Raw genomic sequence first — 13,077 nt, 5'->3', positions numbered from 1 at the left:
TAAAGCACTGTAGCAGTATAACAGTTAGAAAGAACTTCGAGCTAAATCAAAATGAACCCCTCATGCTAAAGTATGAGTGCCCTCTTTGCCTTCTGCACCAGTTTTACTGTCTCAATTTAAGACCAAATTTTAACAAGTGCAACTTTCTTGGAGCTGAAGCAGGTTTCTAGGAATTGTTTCATGCGCTGCTGTGCTTTGGACTTTCACATGAACACAAGCCTTCTTCTCAATTTACCATCTCATGAATTATACATATTGCTTGATTATTATGAAATCATGTTTCAGCTGGCAACCGGACTTGCAAACATTGCTCAGCCAAATCAAACTTATGTCTGTTAACCAGGATCCTCTATAAATCCCACTAAAAAGTACATAGCTGGTCACTTTCTTACCTAGGTAGGTCCCATAGCCAGCGCAAGAGCGGAAGTGCTACTTGTTGCTGCAGGCTTGTTGGGGATCATTGAGTTGAGTAGGGAGGTGGGTACCTGCTTGCACCCATTGTTGTTGTTTTTAAGGTGGTATCCCACTACCCACTAGCCAATGCAAGGACCTTCCTAATAGACGTGGGACGCCAGTTGCCAGCAGGTGCCTGGGGGTGGGGCCAGTCCTCAAGTTCCAAGCCCTGCAATCTAGTACCACTTTGATGGCCAGTATTAATATTGTTGTTTGTTATTTGCATTACAGTAACACAGCAAGACCCCAGACATGGGCTTGGTGCTGTACAGACATAATGAAATACTGTGCCTGTCCTAAAGAGAGTCCTCCCTCTGTGTTTTATAAAATCATATGTTTGTGTGATATGTTGAAAATTTGCTAGCGTAAATTATGTTTCACTTATTCCTGAGCGTTTACTGTTTAAATGTTAATCCAGTAGGGAAAATGTATGAAATAGCACAATGTTCCACACTTCCACGTTTTTTACGACATCTTACACCTGGGTTTTACATCAGCTAATCAGCCGATTCAGCGCTGTGTCTCTCAGGGCCTTTTTATTGCGGCTTAAACCAACTAAAGCATCAAATTCAGCCCTCGGATTATATTCCAGGCAAGCGTCGTATGAACAAAACTTTAATCCACTTTATGGAAACAATTTCTTAGCACTTCATCTGTCAAAATCTACAGACCAAAACCCTTGCTAAATCCTGTTAGCTTCCAGGGACCATGACAAAGAACATTTGTTCACAGTTTGTTGTCCCTATGTCATTTTTACTGCTTGTATGTTAAATTTAGCAACACTGAGACATGCATGTGCAATAGATGGAGGAAATGCTCATGCATATCTGTTATGTAGTGTTTATGCACAAGTTGTAATGGATCTCCTCTCCCACACATTAGACAGCCCAACTACTGAAGGGGAAGTCCCCATTACGTGCAAACAGTTTGGTAACAAACTAAACCCATTTGAGAACTGAATCAAATGTGATTTTTATTGTGGTCTCAAAGATGGATTTATATTCCAACAAATTATGGCTTTCCTCCCATTTAAATCTTCTAGTTGTCTCCATAAAAGAAAATTTAGCGTGCTCCAGTATGTCTGACCATCCTGGATGATGGACTGTTCACCCCTTTCTTTGTCTCATCAGACCAGGAATAGAGGCTGTTACTACATAATCCTGCCTGTATTCCTTGTTAGTATAATACAAAGAAAGGTATATTGAATTAGTATGGAGTAAATGATCTATTTATGGGTTACAAATCTCTGTCCTCCCAAAATGTCCATCACATAGTGTTTGTACGTGCAGTGCACGCACACAACCAGCTAGGAAACATAGTATACCAGTGGAGATGCATCTTTATATACATTTCAAATGGTTGAGGGCAAGTTTTGGTTTGAACTTTGTTTTGTGTACTGCTAAATACCTTTGGAATGATCACTCTGTAAAGATATTCATTTTCCAAAGATAGGTTTAAGTATAACCTTTGATTAAACTTTGGATGCTTTGCAGGCATTCATTGCAGATCTATGGAAACCATTTAAAGACAGACATAGGACCAACTCCTGCTTCCATTTAACTCAATAAACAAAGTCCCATTGACTTCAGTGGGAGAAGGATTGAGTCCAGAGAGATAAATTTGTACTGTTTTTTTCAGAATGAAGATTGCGGTTTCTGTGTTGTCTTTCAAATGCTGAAAACCCAAATGCCAGCCTGCCCCCATCTCCCTGGGGAGGAAGATTGGTCAGAGTAGCAGCAGGATAGACAAGCCAGAAAGAAGAGGGAGAGTGCATGCTTGGGAATGTAGGGCTGGGCCCCTTCTCCAAGGGTTCACCATCTCCTATTAGCCATGCAGAGGGATGCTTGAGTACTGATTGGGCCCCCTTGCTCTCCCCCATTAATTTAAATCTATTGGGGGGGGCCTTTTGTCCCCTTCAGCTGCCCACCCTCCCTCTTTCCTTATAGTATGTACACTGTGTTCGGGATGCTGTGAGTCTGACTGATTGCTTACGTTGGGATCAGGAAGGAATTTTTCCCATTGGGCCAAATTAGAGAGGGGATGTGTGTGTGTCTCAGAGAGAGAGAGACAGACAGACCATCATCACAGAATCATGGATGCATAGTTCACAGACCCTTTTGGTATCCTTTTACTCCCCTCACAGGAAAGAGGGTGAAAGAATTCAGAAGTTAGTTGAGTCCTAGGTCAGGGAGGGTCTACCTGCAGTATGGGTTATATGGTGGGAGTCCTTTAACCACACATTAGACCAATTTATATGCCTGGTACATGAGAGAGGGTGGAAGTTGGGCATATAGCGCCACTCCTGAGTGTTAAGTTAATAAAATTTCAGCCTGCCACTTAAATCCATCCCTATGTCTATCTTCATTCATCTGCGTGTCCCGATCAATGAATTTTCAAGCTGTGCATTTAGCCAACAGACGTTTCAAATAAGAGGACTTTTAAAATCTTATTTTCAATTAAAAACAAAAACTCTCCTCACAAAACCATCCCATGTCTCTCTCTTTTTCAGGTTCCACAAAGGACTTAATTGAAACTTGCTGTGCAGCTGGACAACAGTGGGCTATAGACAATGGAGAATGCACAGAAATCCCAGTCAGTGGGACTGATGGTGATATTTGCAGGTATGTAAACCAAAAACAAAGCTATCCAGAGTCATTCAGTGAGCACTGCTTTAGAGGAACCCTAATGATTGCATGAACTGGCTAATCTCCAGGGAGTTAGAACCAAGTCCATCCTCCAGATTATACTGCTGGCTGCCTGGCAATATGTCAGGGCGGAATGAGAAGAGTTTTCCCCAAGATCTAGAACCTAATGTAAACAGAAGCTTTTAAAGTTTTTTGTTTCTGCTGCTCAAAAACAAAATCCAGTGTGTAGCTTCCCTGTTGTACCCAGATGGGTGGAGTTTTTAGATTTTTAGGACAATGCAACCAAATGTTCTTTACACTTTTGTTGATAAATATTAAATTAAATTATTTTCCTTACTTTTTATTAAATGGTAAATTTGACAACTAATCTGGTAGGTGGGAGAATATGTTCCAAAGGCTAGGTTCTGATGCTCTTGCTCACCTCTAATAGCACACCACTCATCGCATAATCCCATTGGAGTCAAGGGAAGTGCTTGCCACATAAAGTACTGCTCTAGGTGAGTGAGGCTATCCGATCTCATCCCAATGTGGAGAAGAAAAGGATAGCAGTTGCGAAAAGAGCAGGGTAACATGGATAACATGTTAACTTAACTCCATTTCATACCCTCTCTCTTTCTAGTCTGAAAAAGAGATAGAAGTAGAAACAAAATAATTTGGTTGTCAAATATGAAAACCATGTGGATTCTTTAAAGTGATTTCAGCATTTTAAGGTGCTGGTCTTATTTCTGAACTCATGCTGGTGGAAAGCAGCAGTGAATCTATTGAAGTCAGAGACGCTACACTGTTGAAAACCAATGTAAGTGAGATTAAAATCCAGTCCATTGGGTGTAATATAACAGTATTTACACACAACAAATATATGAATTGGAAAACATAAGCTCCGCTTTTGCACTTGCAAAATTACAACAGTTGCACTCGTACATGTGTTTTAAAGATTCAAAAACTTCACATAACAAATGCTAGAATTGGTATCCTATAAGTCAGTCAAATGCCATGATGATAGGCACAGTATGAAAACCTGGACAGAAAACCCATTGTGCCACCTGCACCATGCAGATACACATACAGGTGTTCTATCTGTGTGTCAAAATGCCGGTAAGTACCTATGGGCAACCATGTACCTGCAAAGAAGCAGCTAACTCAGTTCTGTTGGTATCCAGAAAAATACAGGACAACATAGACTCTACAGGTTAACTACTATTATGTCCAGGATAGCAAATTATTAACAACTAGACTTTTTTGCAAATGATCAAAAGTGCACCTCATCTTGTGTCACAGCTGAAAGATGAAAGGGCCAGATCTTCAACGGGGACAAAAGAGCACAGCCCCATGGGGCTTGTAGCTATGCCAGTTTACACCAGTTGAGGACAGCCTAGAGTGTCCCAACATGAGTGGCCCGTAGCACTATGCTGGTGCATTAGATCAGTACAGATTCAAAGGCTGTGGTGCTACTAGCTAAATCACCCACACCGCCTCTTGCAGCACCTTGGTTTTCCTTGGATGTTTTCTATTCATCTACCCACCAGGCCTAACTTTTGCTTGTTCCATGATGGAACAATTCCTCTAGGTGGGGAATGGAAAAAATATGCATTGAAATTATTTTTATTGATGTGAAGTTAAGGTTAGTATAAAGTATGCACAACTTTTGGGGGTTCATGCCACTCATTGGGAATGGTATGTGAAATAACACGCCCTGCCCTCTGTATAGATAATACAGGCATGGTATTTAGCTCGGCCTAGGTAATAAATGGACACTAATCAGACGTCAAGAATTATAACATTCAAAAACCAGTCAGAGAACACTTCAATCTCTTTGGTCACTCGATTACAGACCTAAAAGTGGCAATTCTTCAACAAAAAAACTTCAAAAACAGACCCCAACGAGAGGCTGCTGAATTGGAATTAATTTGCAAATTGGATACAATTAACTTAGGCTTGAATAAAGACTGGGAGTGGATGGGTCATTACACAAAGTAAAACTATTTCCCCATGTTTATTCCGCCCATATCTCTCTCCCCCATACCCCCCGCTCTCCTGCTGGTAATAGCTCACCTTAAGTGATCACTCTTGTTACAGTGTGTATGGTAACACCCATTGTTTCATGTTCTCTGTGTATATAAATCTCCCCACTGTATTTTCCACTGCATGCATCCGATGAAGTGAGCTGTAGCTCACAAAAGCTTATGCTCAAATAAATTGGTTCGTCTCTATGGTGCCACAAGTACTCCTTTTTTTTTTTTTTTTTTGTGGCTACAGACTAACACGGCTGCTACTCTGAAACCTGATTTTATAGGGACAGTCCCGATTGTGGGGTCTTTTTCTTATATAGGCTCTTATTACTCCCCACCCCCACTCCTGATTTTTCACATTTGCTGTCTGGTCACCCTAGTTTGGCCAGACAGTGAGATTTTTCTTACTATGTCCAGGAGTCACAAGTTTAAAAACAACCCAAAACTATAATGGTGTACATTTTTTCTTCCTTTCCCCCTCCCCCCAGTCCTCCTCATTTTAAGCAGTAAATCAACCCTTGTTTAAAATATGTAAGAGATTTTCAGCTAGTTTTGACTTTTCTCATTGACATTATGGATATAGTGTTGAATATACCCCAATAATACGTGGGTCAAACTGGCTGCCAAGAAATGACAGCAATAAATTAACAAGGAGTGACTGTTAGAGCACAGAAAAGTTCTGCTGACAACCTGTCAACATTAAGGAAATTTGCACTGGGATAACTACATCAATGCAATCAAACCAATACAAACTCCTAATATAGACACGCTGCACTAGAATAAAGCTGCACTAGACTAAAGCAGGGCTTACACCCATCCCGTTTATATTGATAAGAACATAAAGAATGGCCATATTGAGTCAGAAAATGGTCCATCTAGCTCAGTAGCCAGTTTTCTAACAGTGGCTGGTGCCAGATACTTCAGAGGAAATGAACAGATCAGGGCAATTGTTGAGTGTATCCATCCCCTGTCATCCAGTCCCAGCTTCTATCAGACAGAGGTTTAGGAACACCCAGTGCATGGGGTTGCATCCCTAACCATCTTGGCTAATAGCCATTGATGAACCTATCCTCCATGAACTTACCTAATTCTGTTTTGAACCCAGTTAGACTTTTGGTCTTCACAGCATCTCCAGGTTGACTCTGCTTTGTGTGAAGAAGTTCTTCCTTATGTTTGCTTTAAACCTGATGTCCATTAATTTCATTGGGTGACCCCTGGTTCTTGTATTATTTGAAGGGGAAAATAACATTTCTTTATTTCTCCCCATTCATAATTTTATAGACCTCTATCATATCCCCCCAGTCATCTCTTTTTTAAGCTGAACAGTCCCTTTTAAATCTCTCCTCATATGGAAGTTCTATACTCTTAAATCATATTTGTTGCCCTTCGTGGAATTTTTTCCAATTCTAATGTATCATTTTTGAGATGGGACAACCAGAATTGCACTAAATATTCCAGGTGTGGGCATACCATAGACTTGTATAGTGGTATTTATATTTTCTGTCTTAATATCTATCCCTTTGCTAATGGTTTCTAACATTCTGATAGCTTTTTGACTGCTGCTACACATTGAGCAGATGTTTTCAGAGAACTATCCATGATCACTCCAAGATCTTTCTTGAGTTTTAACGGTTAATTTAGTACCCATCATTTTGTATGCATAGTTGGGAGTATGTTTTTCAATGTGCATTGCTTTGTACTTATCAACATTGAATTTAATCTGTTTTGTTGCCCATTCACCCAGTTTTGTGAGATCCCTTTGTAACTCTTCGCAATCAACTTTGGATTTAACTGTTTTGAGTAATTTTGTATCATCTGCAAACTTTGCAGCCATTTTGACCTAGGTATTATTGGGGTACATGCTATACTATATCCATAATGTCAATGAGAAAAGTCAAATCTAGCTAAAATGTCTTAAATACTTTAAACAAGGGTTAATTTACTGTATTAAAATTTTTTCCAGATCACTTATGAATATGTTGAACAGCACTGGTCCCAGAACAGGTCCTTGGAGGACCTTGCTATTTACCTCTCTCCACTGTGAAAACTGTCCATTTATTCCTACCCTTTGTTTCCTATCTTTTAGCCAGTTACAGATTGCTGAGGACCTTCTTTCTTACCCCATGACATATGTTACCGTGTTGAACTGCACTGGCACAAGCCCTGCTTTGTGTCAGTGGAGCATGTTTATATTGGAGGCTTGCACCAATTTAATACATTGATGTAGTTATACCAGCATGAATTTTTGAGAAAGGCCCCCAGAGTCCAACAATCCACCTACCTAGCCATCTAAGAATGGGTTTGTGAATAGGAAATAAATACGAGTACATAAGGTAAAGCTTTTATCTGCTCAACTAATGGTTCAGTGGTACAGTACCCAAAATTAAACCATCATGAAATGTCTAAGGGCTTGTCTTCACTACTGGGGTAAGTCAACCTAAGGTATGCTACTCCAGCTACATGAATCATAGGAATGGAAGGGACCTTGAGAGATCATATAGTCCAGTCCCCTGCCTCATGGCAGGACTAAGTATTATCTAGACCATTCCTGACAGGTGTTTGTCTAACCTGTTCTTAAAAATCTCTAACGATGGAGATTCCACAACCTCCCTAGGCAATTTATTCCAGTGCTTAATCACCCTAACAGTTAGGAAGTTTTTTCTAATGTCCAATTTAAACCTCCCTTGCTGCAATTTAAGCCCATTGCTGCTTGTCCTATCCTTAGAGGTTAAGAAAAAACATTTTTCTCCGTCCTCCTTGTAACAACCTTTTACATACTTGAAAACTGTTATCATGTCCCCTCTCAGTCTTCTCTTTTCCAGACTAAACAAACCACATTTTTTCAATCTTCCCTCATAGGTCATGTTTTCTAGACCTTTAATCATTTTTGTTGCTCTTTGTCCAATTTGTCCACATCCTTCCTGAAGTGTGGCCCCCAGAACTGGGTACAATACTCCAGTTGAGGGCTAATCAGCTGGAGTCGACATAGCTTAGGTCAGTTTACCCCAGTATCTTCACTGTGCTGCACTGGCAGGAGATGCTCTCTCATCGACTTACCGTAATCTTGTTGGGGAGCTGGAGTACCGGGGTCAACTGGAGAGTGCTCTGTGGTCAATTTAGCCGGTCTTCACTAGACCCACTAAATAGACCTCTGGTGTGTCGATTGCAGCAGCATCAATCTCCCCATAGTGAAGACCAGCCCTAAAGAAGTTACAAGTATAAAAATGACCAATTGCACTTCCTATAGCACTGGATCACCATTTTACTTTTTTTGTATTGGAAAGGAACTTTTCAAGGCAAAATGTTATATTTCTGAGGACCGTTAATCCATGCAGACTTCGGCCTTTTAACAGCAGCTAATGATTTTTGGGTTGTAGGTGCTTTACATCCAAAAAACTACTTCATTCAGTGTTGGTCTTTTGGATGCTTTCAAAGAGCCATAATAGCCATCAATAAAATTTCAGATGTCCTATGATGGCAGTAAAAAATTATATTCAGTGCTCAAATATGGTTGGACATTAGCCACTAAAATTTCAAACAAAGCACTATGTTTTTTCTCGTTGGCAATTCACATGGGAACAAGAAGCAAACATTACTGGAAAAACAAAACACAAAGAGAAAAAAAGATCATCTTCCTTTATTCAACCACAGGCCATTGATTAACTGATAACACTATTCATACATTGTCCAGCATGTAAATATTAACTTAGACCTGGTGCAGTTGGCCACTGACATTTTAAGTGTGAATGGCAAATGGCCAAGTTGCAGTCACAGGCTAGTTTGCGCAGGAATATAAGACATCTCCTTCCAATTTTTTTTTCCAAGCATCAGGAAAAAAAATGAATTGGAAATATTTTTTCTCAGGGGGGAAAAAAAGGAGGGGGGAGTTTGCTTCCAGGGAGACTTGTTTCTTTGTTGTAATAATCATACATATCTTATTGACAACCATTTTTGGCTTGGAACTTGCTGTCAGTAAAGGATAGCTAACTGGCTATTATCCATTGACTGTTAAAAAGCAACATGCCTTACAACCAGTGCATGTTTGTGAGACTGTGGGTTGGAGATGATTGAGTTTACGCCAGGGGTGGGCAAACTTTTTGGCCCGAGGGCCACATCAGGGTTGTGAAATGTTAGGGAAGGCCGGGTAGGGAAGGCTGTGCCGCCCCAAATAGCTTGGACCCCGCCCCCTATCCACGCCCTTCCACTTCCCGCCCCTGAGATCCCCCAACCCATCCAATCTCCCCCCCTGCTCCTTGTCCCCTGACAGCCCCCTCTTGGGATCCCTGCCTCTAACTGCCCCCTCGGACCCCGCCCCCTGTCCAACCTCCCTGTCCCCTGACTGCCCCGACCCTTATCCACACCCCCGCCTCTAACTGCCCCCTGGGACCCCACCCTCTATCCAACCCCCCTGCTCCCCGTCCCTTGACTGCCCCCGCTCCGAACCTCCACCCCATTCAATCGCTCCCTGTCCCCTGACTGCCCCCCTGACTCCCTGCCCCTTACCCAACCCCTCCCCGCCCCCTTACCACACTGCTCAGAGTGGCTGGAGCTCGCAGCCACGCCGCTGCACTGCCAGGCAGGAGCAGCGGGCCAGAGCGCCAGTGGAGCGGGGACAGCAGGGGCGGGGCCAGGGGCTAGCCTCCCGGGCTGGGATCTCAGGGGCCGGGCAGGATGGTCCCACGGGCCGGATGTGGCCCATGGACCATAGTTTGCCCACCTCTTGTTTACACCCTTTGGGTGCACTTGGTAGCCAGAGATTACAAGGATGCCCCCATTGGACAATTCTTGTACTTTGTGTTAGGCACTGGAACTGGCCGTCATGAGCAATAAAGGGTTCTGCCTGGAGAAAGTAAATCCTTTCCCTACTTCCCCTGTATCACCTGAAAATGGGTCCACCACAAAAACATAAGGTTAAGAACATGAGTATAATGCTAGATGTCAGTGTTGGGCAACCTACGGCATGTGCAGGGTAATCCACTGGTGGGCCGCAAGACAGTTTGTTTACATTGACCGCCCGCAGGCACAGCTGCCCACAGCTCTCAGTGGCCGTGGTTTGCCGGTCCTGGTCAATGGGAGCTGTGGGAAGTGGAGGGGGCTCACTGCCACTTCCCACAGCTCCCATTGGCTGGGAATGGTGAAGCACGGCCACTGGGAGCTGCAGGCGGCCGTGCTTTCGGACGGTCAATGTAAACAAACTGTCTCGCGGCCGGCCAGCGGATTACCCTGAAAGTCCGCATGCGACTTGCGAGCCTCAGGTTGCCCACCACTGCTATATGTTGAATGAGGTTTAATCCATTGGTCTATAGTATTTATATAGTGCCCGGCATTATGTTATCTGAATGCTGATTGATAGATTATAAAGTCAGAAGAGACCACTGTGATCATCTAGTCTGACCTCCTGTATAACACAGGCCACAGGACTTTCCTGAATTAATTCCTGTTTGAACTAGAGAGAGAGAGTGAGTGTGTGTGTGTGTGTATACAATCTTGATTTAAAAATGTCTAGTGATGGAGAACTCACCACAATATGGGAGTAGTCATTCTGATGATTATTTACCCTCAAGGTTAAATATTTGCACTTTATTTTGAGCCTGAATTTGTCTAGCTTCAACTTCCAGCCATTGGCTCTTGTTTATATCTTTGCAGGCTAGATTGAAGAGCTTTCTACTCTCAAATTTCTATTCTCCATGTCGGTACTTATAGACTGGGATCAAACCTTTTCTTTGTTAAGATAAACAGATTGAGCTCCTTAAGTCTTTCATTATAAGTCACGTTTTCCAATCTAAGAATTTAACAGGTGAAATCCTGGCTCCATTGAAGTCAGTGGCAAAACTCCCATTGACTTCAATGGCAACAAGATGTCGCCCATAATATACGTTTAAAAAAAAGGTGATGACATATTAGGAATGAATATATTTCTATGTCCAGTGACACAAATTCTTACTGTATAGTCTTGCAACCTGATGGCACTACCTTTTGAATGCCACTTAACACTTAACCCTGTTCCGTCTTTGCAGAATTGCTCAGAAGCAGTGTTGTGTCTCATACTTAAAAGAAAACAGCTGTGTTGCTGGCATGATCGCAGCCAAGGAAGGAGATTCGTGTGGACCTGATGAAAGCAATACCTGTGAAAGATCTTTTTACAAGGCAAGACCCGTTGGTACTTTTGCAAGTCCTATTTTGATGCAGATGTATTGAGTTTTGTGCAATTTTTTTAAAGATGTTTTATATTTGTGTCATGGAGTTTAGTTATTTATAAAGTTGCATGGATAAGGCATGGAAATCATACTTAGCTAAATATTTTGGTAGTTTGCATTCAGGCTTAATTGTGCCTGAGATTTCTAAAACTTTGTAATGAGGTAATTTGTATTGTTTCTCTCTCATTGTTAAGATTAAATTTGCTGTTTTTTTTTTTAATTATTATTGCTTTCTCCATTTGGAAGAGGGTGGGAGAAGTTTACTTCAGTTTTTTTTATCTGCGGTAATAGATTTTAGAAAATGATAGGGAAAAGCCTAATCAAAGATATAATTGGAAAGCCCCATTACTGAACAATTTGTCAGCTTAGACACTTTATTGAATAGCAGTTTAATTTACCAGCTAAACAAAAAATTTGACAAGAAACAAATATTTAGATTACTATAGAGGCTTTTTCTCATAAATAAAGAAGGGCTATTAATTGGTGATTCGAGTAATGAACCATGTGCCAGAACCTCAGCCAGTCTAAATCAGCTTAGCTCTACTGAAGTTAAAGGAGCTAAGCCAGTTTACACTCGCTAAGGATCTGGCCTCTTATTTGTTATGCACGTTTCTCCAGTTTGGGCCTGAAGTGAAGGTTTCAGAATTCCTTAAACACTGATCAGAATTTATGTAGGTGTTTGTATGCTCAGATGTAATATTCCATTGTATCAGCAGGAAACTTATTAGCTCTGTCTGTTCTAATGCATCCGAGAGTCTTGCGAATAACTTGATTTGTTGGTAAGGAAAATATAAGGTCATCCACTGTGTAGTAAAGGGTTTAATTAGGTATGCAGGCTTATCATTTCTAGGGGATGATTAAGTCTTCAAAATAATATTTGTTTAGAGCCAAAATTCTGCCCTCAGAAACATGCATAGAAATCAATGAAACTTTCACAACTCTGTTTGTTGGTAGATTTTGGCCTTTAGTTACTTCAGAAATAAGGCAAATATGCTACTCTTAGATCTGTGGGGGTGTCATATATGCAGTGCAGAGCACTATTGCTGTACTGTGGTTGCTTCACACACAAGGAACTCTCAGTGAGTAAGGCCAGGTTGATGTTGACTTCTGCCAACATGGCTATGTCAGTCAGGTGTGATCCCTGACCAGCGTAGTCGTGCCAGCAGAAGCCCCTTGTGTTGACCCAATTACATGGCAAAGCTGTGCTTTTCCTGGTATAGCTTGTTTTGTTTGTGGTGGGGTGGTTTCACCACTTTGCCAGTATAGTATTCCCATGCCAGTGGAGCACTCCTAGTGTAGATATAAGTGAAGAGGAGAATTTTGCCGATCGTTTATATCTTAGCCCTGGTCTACACTACGAGTTTAGGTCTAATTTAGCAGCGTTAGATCGATTTAACCCTGCACTCATCCACACAACAAGCCATTTTTGTCACCTTAAAGGGCTCTTAAAATTGATTTCTGTACTCCTCCCCGACAAGGGGATTAGCACTGAAATCGACATCACCAGGTCGAATTTGGATTAGTTTGGACGCAATTCGACAGTATTGGCCTCCAGGAGCTATCCCACAGTGCTCCATTGTGACGGCTCTGGACAGCACTTTCAACTCAGATGCACTAGCCAGGTACACAGGAAAAGCACCAGGAACTTTTTAATTTCATTTCCTGTTTGGCCAGTGTGGCGCGCTCATCAGCACAGGTTACCATGCAGTCCCAGAATCGCAAAAGAGCTCCAGAATGGACCGAATGGGAGGTACTGGATCTGATCTCTGTATG

At 41.8% G+C, this 13,077-nt stretch overlaps 1 protein-coding gene across 14 annotated transcripts in view; it reads left to right on the top strand.

Moving 5' to 3' along the window:
* The window catches only part of FBLN2 (fibulin 2), a 204,068-nt gene that overhangs the window by 130,189 nt on the left and 60,802 nt on the right, over positions 1–13,077 (top strand). For all 14 annotated transcript variants that reach the window (XM_037904979.2, XM_037904977.2, XM_043551404.1 and 11 more), the window contains 2 exons: positions 2,963–3,074; positions 11,125–11,254. In XM_037904979.2, the coding sequence (XP_037760907.1) occupies positions 2,963–3,074; positions 11,125–11,254 (242 nt within the window). The remainder of the gene's footprint in view (positions 1–2,962; positions 3,075–11,124; positions 11,255–13,077) is intronic.

This window comes from Chelonia mydas, chromosome 7 (genome assembly GCF_015237465.2).
Source record: "Chelonia mydas isolate rCheMyd1 chromosome 7, rCheMyd1.pri.v2, whole genome shotgun sequence".
Classification (NCBI taxonomy): Eukaryota; Metazoa; Chordata; order Testudines; family Cheloniidae; genus Chelonia; species Chelonia mydas.
This window is presented reverse-complemented; position numbering and strand designations above follow the sequence as displayed.